The sequence below is a fragment of the Nerophis ophidion genome, linkage group LG29, assembly GCF_033978795.1.
Source record: "Nerophis ophidion isolate RoL-2023_Sa linkage group LG29, RoL_Noph_v1.0, whole genome shotgun sequence".
Lineage (NCBI taxonomy): Eukaryota > Metazoa > Chordata > Actinopteri > Syngnathiformes > Syngnathidae > Nerophis > Nerophis ophidion.
Genome location: NC_084639.1, coordinates 8778542 through 8795238, shown reverse-complemented (window position 1 = coordinate 8795238; position 16697 = coordinate 8778542). Strand labels below are relative to the sequence as shown.

At 42.0% G+C, this 16697-nt stretch overlaps 1 protein-coding gene across 7 annotated transcripts in view; it reads left to right on the top strand.

Annotated features, from left to right (window-relative positions):
- Nucleotides 1–16697, top strand: part of enox2 (ecto-NOX disulfide-thiol exchanger 2) — a 505472-nt gene that overhangs the window by 447894 nt on the left and 40881 nt on the right. For all 7 annotated transcript variants that reach the window (XM_061891605.1, XM_061891604.1, XM_061891603.1 and 4 more), the window contains 2 exons: nucleotides 904–1091; nucleotides 10961–11092. In XM_061891605.1, the coding sequence (XP_061747589.1) occupies nucleotides 904–1091; nucleotides 10961–11092 (320 nt within the window). The remainder of the gene's footprint in view (nucleotides 1–903; nucleotides 1092–10960; nucleotides 11093–16697) is intronic.

Genomic DNA, 16697 nt, shown 5'->3' with positions numbered 1-16697 from the left:
CCCTTGCTCCTGATGGGTCGTGGTCAGGGCCTTGCATGGCAGCTCCTGCCATCAGTGTGTGAATGTGGAAATAGTGTCAAAGCGCTTTGAGTACCTTGAAGGTAGAAAAGCGCTATACAAGTATAACCCATTTACCATTTTGATGGCGTCCACAAAGTACATCCAAAGTAGGAAAGCGTCTGCACAACTGAAATAGTCTTGTTTGCCAATAGTGAAGTGAATGATATTTATATAGCGCTTTTTCTCTAGTGACTCAAAGCGCTTTGCATAGTGAAACCCAATGTCTAATTTTTACATCTAAACCAGTGTGGGTGGCACTGGGAGCAGGTGGGTAAAGTGTCTTGCCCAAGGACACAACGGCAGTGACTAGGATTGCTGAAGCGGGGATCGAACCTTCAACCCTCAAGTTGCTGGCACGGCCGCTCTACCAACCCCGGTATAGAGAGCAGGTCAGGCAATAGCACTCAAAGGCAGGCGTGAAGCTGCTACAGGAAAACACCAACAAAACAGGAAAGACCACCAAAATAACAGCGCAAGACAGGAACTAAAGCACTACACACAGGAAAACATCAACAAACTCAAACAATAAGGTACGACAACCTGGTGGAGTTTCATTTCTGAACGTTTCCCGCTGGTGGTGTGCCTTTGTATTTTCTTTATTAAGAGTTTGAAAAACACTGGAAAATGCAACATTAACTAATGACAAAGATGCTTGTAACTCCAATATTTTGCTCTTATCTCAAAACGCCCCTGCATTGGGCCGCTCTTAAGTTGAGGTCGCACTGCCTGTGTGTGTTTCCAGCTGCAGCCTGCCGGAAAAAGGCCTCAAATGTACCTTGAAACACGACACGCTGGAAAAGCCGCACTGTGCGACCCCCTTGTCACCACGCTGTCTCTGTCCAGGTGTGTCGCAGGCGGAGGCCCTGAAGGAGGAGAACGACTCGCTGCGCTGTCAGCTGGACGCCTACAGGAACGAGGTGGAGCTGCTGAAGCAAGAGCAGGGCAAGAACCAGCCGGTGAGGAGCGAGGAGGAGAGCACGCACAGCCAGCAGCTCAGCTTCCTGCAGCAGGCCCTGCAAGGCATGCAGAAGGTAAACAATGCACTCCCATATGAGGTACACCTGCAATATACGCTAGGACAGGGGTCACCAACGCGGTGCCCGCGGACACCAGGTAGCCCGTAAGGACCCGATGAGTCGCCCGCTGGCCTGTTCTAAAAATAGCTCAAATAGCAGCACTTACCAGTGAGCTGCCTCTTTTTTTTATATTGTATTTATTTACTAGCAAGCTGGTCTCGCTTTACTCGACATTTTTAATTCTAAGAGAGACAAAACTCAAATAGAATTTGAAAATCCAAGAAAATATTTTAAAGACTTGGTCTTCACTTGTTCAAATAGATTAATTTCTTTTTTTACTTTGCTTCTTATAACTTTCAGAAAGACAATTTTAGAGAAAAAATACAACCTTAAAAATGATTTTTGGATTTTTAAAAACATATACCTTTTTACCTTTTAAAATCCTTCCTCTTCTTTCCTGACAATTTAAATCAATGTTCAAGTAAATTTATTTTTTTATTGTAAAGAATAATAAAAACATTTTAATTTAATTATTAATTTTAGCTTCTGTTTTTTCAAAGAAGAATATTTGTGAAATATTTCTTCAAACTTATGATTAAAATACAAAAACATTATTCTGGCAAATTTAGAAGATCTGTAGAATTAAATTTAAATCGTATTAGGCGCCAACGCCCCCCGCGACCCCAAAAGGGAATAAGCGGTAGAAAATGGATGGATGGATGGATTTCAAAGTATTTTGAATTTCTTTTAAAATTTTTGTTCTGGAAAATCTAGAAGAAATACTGATTTGTCTTTGTTGAAAGTATAGCTTGGTCCAATTTGTTATATATTCTAACAAAGTGCAGATTGGATTTCAACCTATTTTAAAAAATTCTAAAATTAATCTTAATCAGGAAAAATTACTAATGATGTTCCATAAATTCTTTTTTTTATTTTTTTTAAAAAAAGAGTGGAATTAGCTAGTTTTTCCTCTTCTATTTTTCGGCTGAATTTTGAATTGTAAAGAGTCGAAATTGAAGATAAACCATGTTTCAAAATTTAATTTAGTTTTTTTTCGTGTTTTCTCCTCTTTTAAACCGTTCAAATAAGTGTTTTTTTCATAATTTATTCTCTACAAAAAAACCTTCCGTAAAAGGAAAAAAAATGTACGACGGAATGACAGACAGAAACACCACTTTTCTTTTTATATATATAGATTTATTTATTAAAGGTAAATTGAGCAAGTTGGCTATTTCTGGCAATTTATTTAAGTGTGTATCAAACTGGTAGCCCTTCGCATTAATCAGTACCCAAGAAGTAGCTCTTGGTTTCAAAAAGGTTGGTGACCCTTGATCTATACACTCTGTACAAATGTACACTCTATACAGTGGTTGAAATGAATATATACATGAATATCTTCATGAAAAAAACAGGGTGGTTGGTGGATTGGGTTATTGCACCGAAGAGAAGGCAGTTATGGGGGTCAATGGGGCAGTCCATTCAGGGTGGTTATGGTCCTACGCGCTTCCGCATCCGCTGACCCCTCTCTGTCAGTTTACGTGGCCTACAACTTCGTGGCTGAGTTGCTGTTGTTCCCAAACTCTTCTATTTTCTTATAATAAAGCCGACAGTTGACTTTGGAATATTTAGGAGTGAGGATATTTTTTCATGACTGGGTTTGATGCACAGGTGGCATCCTATGACAGTTCCACGCTGGAAATCACTGAGAGCGGCCCATTCTTTCACAAATGTTTGTAGAAATAGTGTTCCTGCCTAAGTGCTTGTTTTTGTACACCTATGGTGTGATTAGGACACGTTATACTCATCATTTGGATGGGTGGCCAAATACTTTTGGCAATATAGTGTCTGTAAAGGCAGAATTATATTAATCATTTTTACCTTCCTTGTGGTCTATAAAACATGCAATAATGATGCTGTCGTTAACATTTTCCATAGATTTAAAGGTGTACCATATGCATGGCTTTAGTAAAGTTAGGCAAGAAACATGAACCTGCTTTGCTTTTATGTCAACAACTTTAATCATTTTTTTTAAAGTGAAACAAACCAAATTGCTAGCAGATATTTGTTCAATTTTTTTAAATGAACATTTTAATGAAAAAGACTCCTTAAAAATAAACCCTATTTTTAAGGAAGTGCAATAGTAATTGTCAGACAGTTTGAATATTTCTTTAGGAAATTTAAAGGGGAACTGCACTTTTTGGGGGAGGAATTTTGTCCATTATTCACAATCCTTTTGTGAGACAAGAACACATGCTTTTTATTTTCTTTATACATTCCAACTCGTAAATAAATGCTAGCAAGTGTCCGCTAACTATGCAGGTATTTGGATTTGCTCTATTCCACCTATAAGGCATTCTAAAAAAAACATGTAAAAACCACCATTAATGTTGTACATACACACTGTATGTACGTATATATGTACTGTAATAACAAACACATTCATAACAACAAGTATTATGTACATATTTTGCTCATTTTAAGCATACAGCGACATATTAATTTCACAGACAGAGTCCTGGGTTCAATCCCGTGCTCAGGATCTTTCTGTGTGGAGTTTGCATGTTCTCCCTGTAATTGCGTGGGTTCCCTCCGGGTACTCCCACTTCCAAAGACATGCACCTGGGGATAGGTTGATTGGCAACACTAAATTGGCCCTAGTGTGTGAATGTGAGTGTGAATCTTGTCTGTCTATCTGTGTTGGCCCTATGATGAGGTGGTGACTTGTCCAGGGTGTACCCCGCCTTCCGCCCGAATGCAGCTGAGATAGGCTCCAGCACCCCCCGATATTCTAAAACGGACATGCGGTAGAAAAATGGATTGGATGGATGGACGTCACATTGTTTACTTTCTCCTTCAACAACAAAATTACTAATATGGCAGACTTCATAGATCTATAGTACTTTATTGATTCCATCAGGAGAGTTCCCTCAGGAAAGTTAAAATGAGAGACAATGACTACTTTGGGACATATGGTGACCCACAACCTTAAGTTTTTGAGTTTGAATATACTGAGGAACGAGCTACAAGTTTTAGAAGGTGAGTAATAAGCACACACAGCAAGTAGCACAATTGGTAAGAGCTCAACAAGAATTACAAACAAATATAATTTTCCTTCAACAGCCACATAAACTTCTACACATGCAGACTTCATGGGAGATAACCAACATAAAACTGACACTTACTGTACAATGTCTTCTCTGTGTGATGACGACTGATTGGATGATTATATATTCTCGTTTGGGTGAAGAATTAATCATAATCATGTGGGTATAAAAACAAGAGGGGAACGCAAACAAGCGTCTTTTCATGTCTAAGTTGAATATTAAAGTTGACCAACTTGTGGTTTTATGTCCACAACCTTCTGCTATCCAGGTGAGAGATATGATTTATAATCTAAAATTAACTTTCACCCACTTAAAAGTGATGCAGCAGCTCACCAGCTCAATATGTCAATGTAGCAGCTAAGCCAGTTAGCTTTCTGTGATCAGAGCGCTGCTGGAAGTAATTACTCAATATTGCTAATAGTTTTTTACTATGCAGGTGACAACATGTAAATGGAGTATTGCTGGCACTTTTTGGATGTGTTTAGAGGGCTTTATGGGCGCAATAGTGTATTTCTATTAGCTGCATTGTTTGAATAAGGGGTACCAAAAGATAGATTTTTGAATTAATTGAGATTCTTATTCATAACGATTCTTAATCGATTTGAAAAAATCCGATATAAATTTTTAGAAACATATATTTTTTTCAATCTGTCCTGTCCAGCCACTCAGACAAATCATATTGTTGATGTAGATCAAGGGTGCCCACACTTTTTCTGCAGGCAAACTCCTTTTCAAATGACCAAGTCTCTGGGATCTACCTATTCATATATATCATTTATATTTATTTATTTAATTATGAAGCAGACTTCTGTGTTAACAAGTTAAAGGTGTTCAATGATAATACACCAATGTTTAACACATATAGATTCCTTTCTTTCATGAAGACAAGAATATACGTTGGGGTATTACCTGATTCTGATGACTCGCATTGATTGGAATCAGACAGTAGTGACGATAACGTCTGCATTTTCAAATGGAGGAGAAAAAAAGGCCTCCTTAAACATTTGAACAATACTGAAGAAACAAGTCCAAGTCAGAAAACCAACACATTTAGCTGAACTGCACCAAGAGGAGTGGTCAAAAATTCAACCAGAAGCTTGTGGATGGCTACCAAAAGCTCCTATTGCAGTGAAACTTGCCAAGGGACATTTAAGCAAATATTAACATTGCTGTATGTTTACTTTTGACCCAGCAGATTTGGTCAGTAGACCCGTAATAAATTCGTAAAAGAACCAAAACTTCATGAATGTTTTATGTGCTCCTGTCAAAACGTGGACTGTGGTGAGGTTTGTTTTCCCGAAATGCAAAGGAAGGTGACGGCACATGGTGTGACGGTAAATAAATTATTTTAATCCTAACTCAAAAGCTACAAACAAAAGGCACTCACAGTGGAGACACAAAACTTAGCACAGGGAACAAAACTAATACTTAAACATAAACTATGAACATAAAACAGACAACACTTACTGTGACATGAGCAAAGCCGTATGAACAATGGACATCAGTATATAGAGAACATACAAACACTTTATTTATTGAGTCAAAAATATTAAAGCTCGATGATTGGATAAAATTGCAAACAGCTAAAATGATGTACAAAGCAAATTACAACCTGCTACCAAAGAATGGCCAACAGTTCTTCTCAACCAAAGAGGAGAAATATAACCTTATAGGAAAATCTAATTCAAAACATTTGTATGCACGTACAACACTTAAAACCTTTAGCATATCAATATGTGGAATTAAATTATGGAATGGATTAAGTAAAGAAGTTAAACATTGTACTGATATGATCCAGTTTAAGAGGCTGTTCAAATTAATAGTGCTTACAAAGTACAAAGAAGAAGAATTATGAGAAACACTTTCAACCTTATTGAAAATAAAATATTCTTCATTTCAGTATGTTGGTAATAACTGTATTATTAATTACATGTTACGGAACTGTTGTATTACTCATTCACGGATGTCATTTTACTATTTTGCTGTAAAAAGAGACAGTAAATGAATGTGTATATTTGTGGGCGCTCTGACGTGGGAAAGGGGTAGGATTAAATTAGCTTTGCTTCTTCCTACTCCTTTTCGGACATGATGCGATGTCAGGTGATATGAATCTGTGTGATGTATCCATCCATCCATTTTCTGCCGCTTATTTCCTTTTTGGGGTCGCGGGGGACGCTGGCGCCTATCTCAGCTACAATCGGGCGGAAGGCGGCGTACACCCTGGACAAGTCGCCACCTCATCGCAGTCTGTGTGATGTATTGTGTTGTAAATGTGCTCATGTTCGAGATAAACTTTGAAAAGAAAAAAAAAATTGAACTATGGCATGAACAGAGCAAAAATCAATCAATGTTTACTTATATAGCCCTAAATCACTAGTGTCTCAAAGGGCTGCACAAACCACTACGACATCCTCGGTAGGCCCACATAAGGGCAAGGAATACTCACACCCAGTGGGACGTCGGTGACAATGATGACTATGAGAACCTTGGAGAGGACGAAAGCAATGGATGTCGAGCGGGTCTAACATGATACTGCGAAAGTTCAATCCATAATGGATCCAACACAGCCGCGAGAGTCCAGTCCAAAGCGGATCCAACACAGCAACGAGAGTCCCGTTCACAGCGGAGCCAGCAGGAAACCATCCCAAGCGGAGGCGGATCAACAGCGCAGGGATGTCCCAAGCTGATACACAGGCAAGCGGTCCATCCTGGGTCCCGACTCTAGACGAGCGGTCGATCCTGGGTCCCGACTCTGGACAGCCAGTACTTCATCCATGGCCACCGGATCGGACCGGACCCCCTCCACAAGGGAGAGTGGGACATTGGAGAAAAAGAAAAGAAACGGCAGATCAACTGGTCTAAAAAAGGGAATCTATTTAAAGGCTAGAGCAGGGGTAGGGAACCTGTGGCTCTTTTGATGACTGCATCTGGCTCTCGGATAAATCTGAGCTGACGTTGCTTAACACGATAAGTAATGAATAATTCCACTTGTAATCACAGTGTTAAAAATAATGTTCAAAATATAAAACATTCTCATGCATTTTTAATCCATCCATCCGTTTTCTACCGCACCTGTTCAAGAAGTTGCGTTAATGGTAAGAAGTTATTTATTTATTATTGGTTAGTGTGGTGGAAAGACTATGTCTCCCGGCTGGCCTGGGAACGCCTCGGGATCCCCCGGGAAGAGCTAGACGAAGTGGCTGGAGATAGGGAAGTCTGGGCTTCCCTGCTTAGGCTGCTGCCCCCGCGACCCGACCTCGGATAAGCGGAAGATGATGGATGGATGGATGGATGGTTAGTGTGGGGCTTGCCCTCCTGGGGGTTCTTCAGACCCCCAAGCACCGACATGAGAGCCTGTTTCAGGGTTACAATATTGTTTTATTTTTCAATAAGTCTCTCAGTTGCTTTCCAGCAATAGCATTTCCAGCCCCAACCCAGTCTCTCCTCCTGGCTGCTGCTTATAACAGAGCGACAGGTGATTAGATAACAAGGCCCAGGTGGGCCATCTATGCACCTGTCGCTGCAGGCCCGCAGGCCACGCCCCCTCCATAGTTAGCTTCAGAATAACAATGTTATTACAAAGAATAAGACACCTGTTATACTCTAGAAATATTGGTCTTACTTAGAAATGCACATGTTTAGTTGTTTTCAGTGTTAAAAATAAATATTATATGGCTCTTACGGAAATATATTTTAAAATATTTGCCTTTTTGGCTCTCTCAGCCAAAAAGGTTCCCGACCCCTGGGCTAGAGTATACAAATAAGTTTTAAGGTGAGACTTAAATGCTTCTACTGAGGTGGCATCTCGAACTGTTAACGGGAGGGCATTCCAGAGTACTGGAGCCCGAAATGAAAAAGCTCTATAGCCCGCAGACTTTTTTTGGGCTTTAGGAATCACTAATAAGCCGGAGTCCTTTGAATGCAGATTTCTTGCCGGGACATATGGTACAATACAATCGGCAAGATAGGCTGGAGCTAGACCGTGTAGTATTTTATACGTAAGTAGTAAAACCTTAAAGTCACATCTTAAGTGCACAGGAAGCCAGTGCAGGTGAGCCAGTACAGGCGTAATGTGATCAAACTTTCTTGTTCTTGTCAAAAGTCTAGCAGCCGCATTTTGTACCAACTGTAATCTTTTAATGCTAGACATGGGGAGACCCGAAAATAATATGTTACAGTAATCGAGGCGAGACGTAACAAACGCATGGATAATGATCTCAGCGTCTTTAGTGGACAGAATGGAGCGAATTTTAACGATATTACGGAGATGAAAGAAGGCCGTTTTAGTAACGCTTTTAATGTGTGACTCAAAGGAGAGAGTTGGGTCGAAAAACAAGAGTGATGACACCAGAACGACCAACAGAAAATGACAGGCTTAAATAGTGACATGATTAACGACGGGTGCGTGAGTTCAAACAAATGAGGCAGATGAAACTAATGAGTTGTCATGGAAACCAAAACAAACCAGGGTGCGCAAAAACAGGAACTAATGGAATCAAAAACAAACAGAACATGATCACAAGACGTGACAGCTCCAATCGCTTAATCACAAAATAGATAAAAGTTGTAGAAATTATTGGTAACTCAAGACTGCCATGACATTATGTTCTTCATAAGTGTATGTAAACTTTTGACCACGACTGTATGTGATCTTGTCTTACATACATGTGGGTACTTGTTCCGCACTAAGAACCATTCTTACAAATACATTGTTAGTTTTGATGCTTTCTTTGCTTCCTAATTGGCCGTAAGATGTTTGCCATAAGTAATAGAGCATGCATTTTCATGATGATGTATACACCTTCAAGTAGCGGGTGAGGTTTTTCCTTTTTTAAAATGAGATTTTGAAAAGAGCATCTTCGTTAATATTGCATAAGCCTGTTTTTCATCCGGCTCCGACCGCAGGTCTCCACGCTTAAAGAGAAGAGAATCCATTAATGTCCCGCTGTTCGTGTCTGCTTTCGCCGAGTAATTACCTTTTATATTGAAGGGCTGAATGGATTCAATGAATTGGATGGCTGTAAATTGGGCACGTCTTCCCTCGCCGGGGCGTCCACGCATGCACATGTCGCTCCGAACACCCCCCACCCCTCTCTCTCTCTCTCTCTCTCTCTCTCTCTCTCTCTCTCTCTCTCTCTCTCTCTCTCATCCTCTCTCTCTCTCTCTCTCTCTGTGAATTAGCGAGCGCCCGTTGCACAAAAGCACTCCCGAGACCCCCTGCATCTCGCACCAAAACATCTCCTCAACAGGATTGCCACCGCGGGGGGGCTACACCTTTTTCATCTGCCTACGGCGGATAACTTCAGAGGGCAGGAGCGCGATAAGAATATTTGTTAGCGATCAAGGAGGAATCCCAAATGACTCCCGTTCTGTACCCCTGGCTTGTTTCTACAAACCCTGTTTCCATATGAGTTGGGAAATTGTCCATCCACCATCTTCCGCTTATCCGAGGTCGGGTCGCGGGGGCAACAGCCTAAGCAGGGAAACCCAGACTTCCCTCTCCCCAGCCACTTCGTCTAGCTCTTCCCGGGGGATCCCGAGGCGTTCCCAGGCCAGCCGGGAGGCATAGTCTTCCCAACGTGTCCTGGGTCTTCCCCGTGGCCTCCTACCGGTTGGACGTGCCCTAAACACCTCCCTAGGGAGGCGTTCGGGTGGCATCCTGACCAGATGCCCGAACCACCTCATCTGGCTCCTCTCGATGTGGAGGAGCAGCGGCTTTACTTTGAGTTCCTCCCGGATGGCAGAGCTTCTCACCCTATCTCTAAGGGAGAGCCTCGCCACACGGCGGAGGAAACTCATTTGTGTTAAATGTAAATATAAACGGAATACAATAATTTGTATATCATTTTCAACCCATATTCAGTTGAATATGCTACAAAGACAAGATATTTTACGTTCAAACTCATAAACTTTATTTTTTTTTTTGCAAATAATAATTAACTTAGAATTTCATGGCTGCAACGTGTGCCAAAGTAGTTGGGAAAGGGCATGTTCACCACTGTGTTACATCACCTTTTCTTTTTACAACACTAAATAAACATTTGGGAACTGAGGAAACTAAATGTTGAAGCTTTGAAAGTGGAATTTTTTCCCATTCTTGTTTTATGTAGAGCTTCAGTCGTTCAACATATGTCGTATTTAACGCTTCATAATGCGCCACACATTTTCGATAGGAGACAGGTCTGGACTGCAGGCGGGCCAGGAAAGTACCCGCACTCTTTTTTGACGAAGCCACGCTGTTGTAACACATGCTGAATGTGGCTTGGCATTGTCTTGCTGAAATAAACAGGGGCGTCCATGACGCATATGTTGTTCCAAAACCTGTATGTACCTTTCAGCATTAATGGTGCCTTTACAAATGTGCAACTTACCCATGCCTTGGGCACTAATGCACCCCCATACCATCACAGATGCTGGCTTTTGAACTTTGCGTCGATAACAGTCTGGATGGTTCACTTCTCCTTTGGTCCGGATGACACGATGTCGAATATTTCCAAAAACAATTTGAAATGTGGACTCGTCAGACCACAGAACTCTTTTACACTTTGCATCAGTCCATCTTAGATGATCTCAGGGCCAGAGAAGCCGGCGGCGTTTCTGGATGTTGTTGATAAATGGCTTTCGCTTTGCATAGTTGAGCTTTAACATGCACTTACAGGTGTAGCGACGAGGTTTGTAATATTGCGCCTGACAAAGATGCTTTTTTTTTTTTTTCACCCTCGCCTTTTGGCTGTCAAATAGCAGCTTTTGACGTCGCACTTGTGTTGTGTCGTGTTGCAGCAACTGCTGAAGATGAGGGAGGAATTAAAACAGCGGGAGGCCGAGCTGGACAAGAGTCTGGAGGACAAGCAGGAGCTCAACCAACAAGTCCAGACCCTCAAGGAAGGACTGCAAAACCTGCAGAAGACACAGGTGACATAACACACACACACACACACACACACACACACACACGGGAAGTATAAATCAACACAAAAGGACAGAGTGAGCTGTTTGAGTCTCACAAAAATAGCGCCCTGGTTTGAAACGAGGTGCCAAATATATCTTGTTTGCTTGTGTCTCCAGCACAGTCAGTCCGTGTTGCAATGTTCTGGTTCCCCCTCCCCAACGAGCTCTGCTCATGCTTTTTTTTTTTTTTTTTAAGGCGCACTATAATAGACTCTAATTGCCCTATACTTTGCTATTAAATGAGCCAATTCATTGGCTGGCATCCATCTTTTCAAGTCTGCTGCTCATATAACCACAGAGTGACACCTCGGGGGCACACCGGTTTTAATCAGTCCTCTTTTATATTAAGTCATATTTTGCTTCTTAGTTTCACAATAAAATTGATGGATTGTTGCAGTTCAACATCCTCAGTGACATGGAGAGGTTCTCAAAGTTGTGAGTGCCTAGGACTAGGTGTGGGTGATATGGCCTTTTTTTAATATCGCAATACTTTTAGGCGATATCGCGATACATATCTCAATATTTTTCCTTAGCCTTGAATTAACACTTAATACTAGGGGTGTAACGGTACACAAAAATTTCGGTTCGGTTTGTACCTCGGTTTAGAGGTCACGGTTCGGTTCATTTTCGGTACAGTAAGAAAACAACGATAGGTTGATTGGCAACACTAAAATTGGCCCTATTGTGTGTGAATGTGAGTGTGAATGTTGTCTGTCTATCTGTGTTGGCCCTGTGATGAGGTGGCAACTTGTCCAGAGTGTACCCCGCCTTCCGCCCGATTGTAGCTGAGATAGGCGCCAGCGCCCCCCCGCGACCCCAAAAGGGAATAAGCGGTAGAAAAAAAAAAAAAGGAGGGTTGTTTATTTACCAAATTTGTAAACAATGGATTTATCCTTTTACATTGGGAACACTATAATAATTCTGCCCACGTTAATCCACATTAAACTGCTTTAAATTGTTGCTCAGATTAAATAAAATGACAAAACTTTTCTTCGACATATAAAAAGTGCAACATTAAAAAGTTTACCATGAATTGATTTACGTGGACCCCGACTTAAACAAGTTGAAAAACTTATTCGGGTGTTACCATTTAGTGGTCGATTGTACGGAATATGTACTGAACTGTGCAATCTACTAATAAAAGTTTCAATCAATCAATTCAAATCAACTCATCATGCTTAATTTATCACAGCATTTGGGGAGCCTGTAGGTGATTTTTATTATGTAAATGTTATATTTTTATCAACATGTGATCGCAGGAACCCTGCCATTCAAAGCTTTTCTGTCCGTAAAACACACACACACGGCAAAATGAGCTAACGTTACGCTAAAAGCTAAGTAGCCTTCACCTCAAGCCAGAACTGCGAACGAGCTGAGCTGCAGTTTAAGTTTCTAGAACAGGGGTGTCAAACTCAAATACAGAGTGGGCCAAAATTTTAAATGGAACAAAGCCGCGGGCCAAGGTTGAACAAATTAACCTTTTAATAGGGACCCAAACAAGTTTTGCATTAAATATTGAACAAGCAAGGCTTATATAACTTTATAGTGACATGCAAAATCCAGTGTCAAATAATAATATTAATAATTAAAAGAATATCAATGGCATATCAAATACAATTTAAATAAAAATGGTATGTCTTTTTTCTATTTGCAATCTTTTGAGGTAAATATCAAATTTTTTCCACAGGCTAATAATAAATTTGAAAATAAAATAACAATAATGAATGAACCAAACATTCAAGCCCTGAAGTTTTAAGAGAAAATGCATGAATAAAACGTTAATTATTGGTCAGTTTGCTGGAAGTTTCCCGGAAGAATTAGTGCTGCAAGAGTTTCTGGGTATTTGTTCTGTTGTGTTTCGGTGCGGATGTTCACCCGAAATGTGTTTTTCATTCTTGTTTGGTGTGGGTTCACAGTGTGGCGCATATTTGTAACAGTGCCAAAGTTGTTTATACGGCCACCCTCAGTGTGACCTGTATGGCTGTTGACCAAGTATGCCTTGCATTCACGTGTGTGTGTGTGTGTGTGTGTGTGTGTGTGTGTGTGTGTGTGTGTGTGTGTGTGTGTGTGTGTGTGTGTGTGTGTGTGTGTGTGTGTGTGTGTGTGTGTGTGTGTGTGTGTGTGTGTGTGTGTGTAAAAGCCACAAATAATTTGTGACACGCTGTTAGTATGGAAGAAAAGCCGACGTTACGACAGGTTGTAGAGAACGCTAAAGGCGGTGCCTTAAATGCACGCCCCCAATACAGTTGTCCAGGTGGAAATCGGTAGAAATTCGGGAGAATGGTTGCCCCGGGAGATTTTCGGGAGGGGCACTGAACTTCGGGAGTCTATCGGGAAAATTAGGAGGGTTGGCAAGTATGAGTATTAGCGGTGAATGTGGTGTTACAGCGGCACCGACGCTGTATAACACCGGCGGGCCAGCTCTAATGCTAAATTGATATTGCCTCAAGGGCCAAATTAAATTACACGGCGGGCCAAATTTGGCCCGCGGGCCAGAGTTTGACACCCATGTTCTAGAAGGTCAATTGGCTCACAGTGATGTTAGTAGTAGTTGTGACTGGGAGGTGTTTATTATCATTTGGGGAGAGTACGCTGCCTTATGCTCACCTGCTAAACACCTACCTATCTGCTCGACGCTGAAGCATTTACTACATGCGCTCTGAATAAGCACTGCTGATTGGCTGTTCCCGCTCTGAATACGCACTGCTGATTGGCTGTTACTGCTATACATGTAACCAATCAGATGGTTGTGTGGGTGGGACAATGCTGGGTGCTGAGACAGAGGCAGAAGACGCAAAGGAGCTTGTTAGCTTAGAAACTCGTTTGGTACACCCCCGTACCGAAATGGTTCAATACAAATACACGTACCGTGACAAACCCGCGTTATATTGAGTATATCGATATATCGCCGAGTGAGGGAAGAGTGGATTGTGTGATCGACAGGGGGATCGGTGCGGCGTCTTCAGTAAAGCGAACGCTGTATCGATCCGTTGTGGTGAAGAAGGAGCTGAGCCGGAAGGCAAAGCTCTCAATTTACGGGTCGATCTACGTTCCCATCCTCACCTATGGTCATGAGCTTTGGGTTATGAACGAAAGGACAAGATCACGGGTACAAGCGGCCGAAATGAGTTTCCTGGCTCTCCCTTAGAGATAGGGTGAGCAGCTCTGCCTTCTGGGAGGAGCTCAAAGTAAAACTGCTGCTCCTCCACATTGAGAGGAGCCAGATGAGGTGGTTCGGGCATCTGGTCAGGATGCCACCCGAACGCCTCCCTAGGAAGATGTTTAGGGCACGTCCAACCAGTAGGAGGCCACAGGGAAGACCCAGGACACGTTGGGAAGACTATGTCTCCCGGCTGGCCTGGGAATGCCTCGGGATCCCCCGGGAAGAGCTGGACGAAGTGGTTGGGGAGAGGAAAGTCTGGGCTTCCCTGCTTAGGCTGCTGCCCCCGCGACCTGACCTCGGATAAGCGGAAGAATATGGATAGTATGGAGAACATATTCTAAGGAACAAAGACTTAATTTAGAGTTATTTGGACACTAGAGGAACATATAAGGGTTATGGTTAGGGTTACTAATAAGCAATAATTCTGAGGTTATTGAAGGAAGACTCTTAGGCTATTAGGCTTACTGCTTGTATAATAAGGCCATGCAGAACAAGGTAATAATAAGTACATAATAATGACTAATTAAGAGCCAATATGTTACTCATGTGCATGTTAATAATCAACTAATTAATGGTGATTATGTTCCCCATACTAAAGTGTTACCAAATCATTTTTACTGTGTACAATTTGATGGCTAAATAAGTACTTAATTTGATTCGAACAGAAGATTTTTGGATCATACATTCATTCATGATGCAATATTAGATCAAGTTTTAAATAAATAAAATTGCTTGCAGTGCAAAATGACAAATTGAATACAATGACGAAGAAAAGGCTTTTTCGGGCCACATAAAAACGATGTAGCGGGCCGGATATCAATCAATCAATCAATCAATGTTTATTTATATAGCCCTAAATCACAAATGTCTCAAATGACTGTACAAACCATTACGACATCCTCGGAAGAACCCACATAAGGCAAGAAAAACTCAAACCAAGTGGGCAGGGAGAAATCACACCCAGTGGGATGCCAGTGACAATGCTGACTATGAGAACCCCCCCCCCCCCTAGGGGACCGAAAGCAATGGATGTCGAGCGGGTCTAACATGATACTGTGAAAGTTCAATCCATAGTGGCTCCAACACAGCCGCGAGAGTTCAGTTCAAAGCGGATCCAAGACAGCAGCGAGAGTCCCGTCCACAGGAAACCATCCCAAGCGGAGGCGCATCAGCAGCATAGAGATGTCCCCAACCGATACACAGGCGAGCGGTCCATCCTGGGTCTCGACTCTGGACAGCCAGTACTTCATCCATGGTCATCGGACCGGACCCCCTCCACGAGGGAGGGGGGGACATAGGAGAAAAAGAAAAGAAGCGGCAGATCAACTGGTCTAAAAAGGAGGTCTATTTAAAGGCTAGAGTATACAGATGAGTTTTAAAGTGAGACTTAAATGCTTCTACTGAGGTAGCATCTCGAACTGGATATGACCCCAGGGGCCCTGAGTTTGACTCCTGTGGACATCACTAACAGATATTTTATTTATTTAACATTTTTAGAGTTTGCCTTTAAGGGATCATCATGAGAGAAATCAAGTACAGCAAGTCAGAAAGGACAAACGGTACAATGAGAGCAAGATTATGGACCATACCCAGACTTGAAGGTGCTTTATTGAATGTCAAGTCTCGTTATTTTTGCATCCTAATTTAGTGGGCCGGGGCAAACAACCAGCTCATTAGCTCCACCACCAAACTTCAGTTGGCTGTCATCAGTCCTGCTCCGACCTGAGATCACCTCTTGTTCCTCGTGCTGCCGCCATTAAGACCCGTTTCCCATCCGAACGGCGCAACATCGATTTAGACTGACGCTCGATACAATGCTGCATTGACTCGTGTTCCGGGCTCAGATTCCCAATACCATTCGCTAATGCATGTGAGCAGCGGCTGGTTGTTAAAGCGTGGCGAGATGACATTACAGTCTCCATAGAGATTTTCAAGCAGGTTGCCTTTTTCCCGGTCAAGCCGATTTGACAGGCGTGTCGATAGCGTGATGTTTTTTTCTTTTTCTTTCATTTATAAATGCAACCCCCGCTCCATGAAATATGGTAATTAAATTCCATGAGTTGTGAAAGACAGCCTCATTAAATTCGGACAGAAAAATCTATTCCTGGGCGCGTTTGCCTGAAGATTAGCGCCACTTGTTGGGTGATTTGTCATGTTGAGGAGATCCTTTTCCAGCCATTGACGATCGTTCCCGACACATCATCAAGATGCTTCATTGTCCTTACCGAATATATTTTACTTTGAGTTCCACACCTTTCAGTCCCGCGGCTGCTGCTCATTATTCCGCACTGCAATTGCATCTGGTACATTGGCGGAGAGCACGAGGTTACGTATTGATTGGTTTGTGCCTGCTTAACTGCCCAAAAAAACACTTCAGTGCAACTTTGGAGCTAAGGAATAACTCTT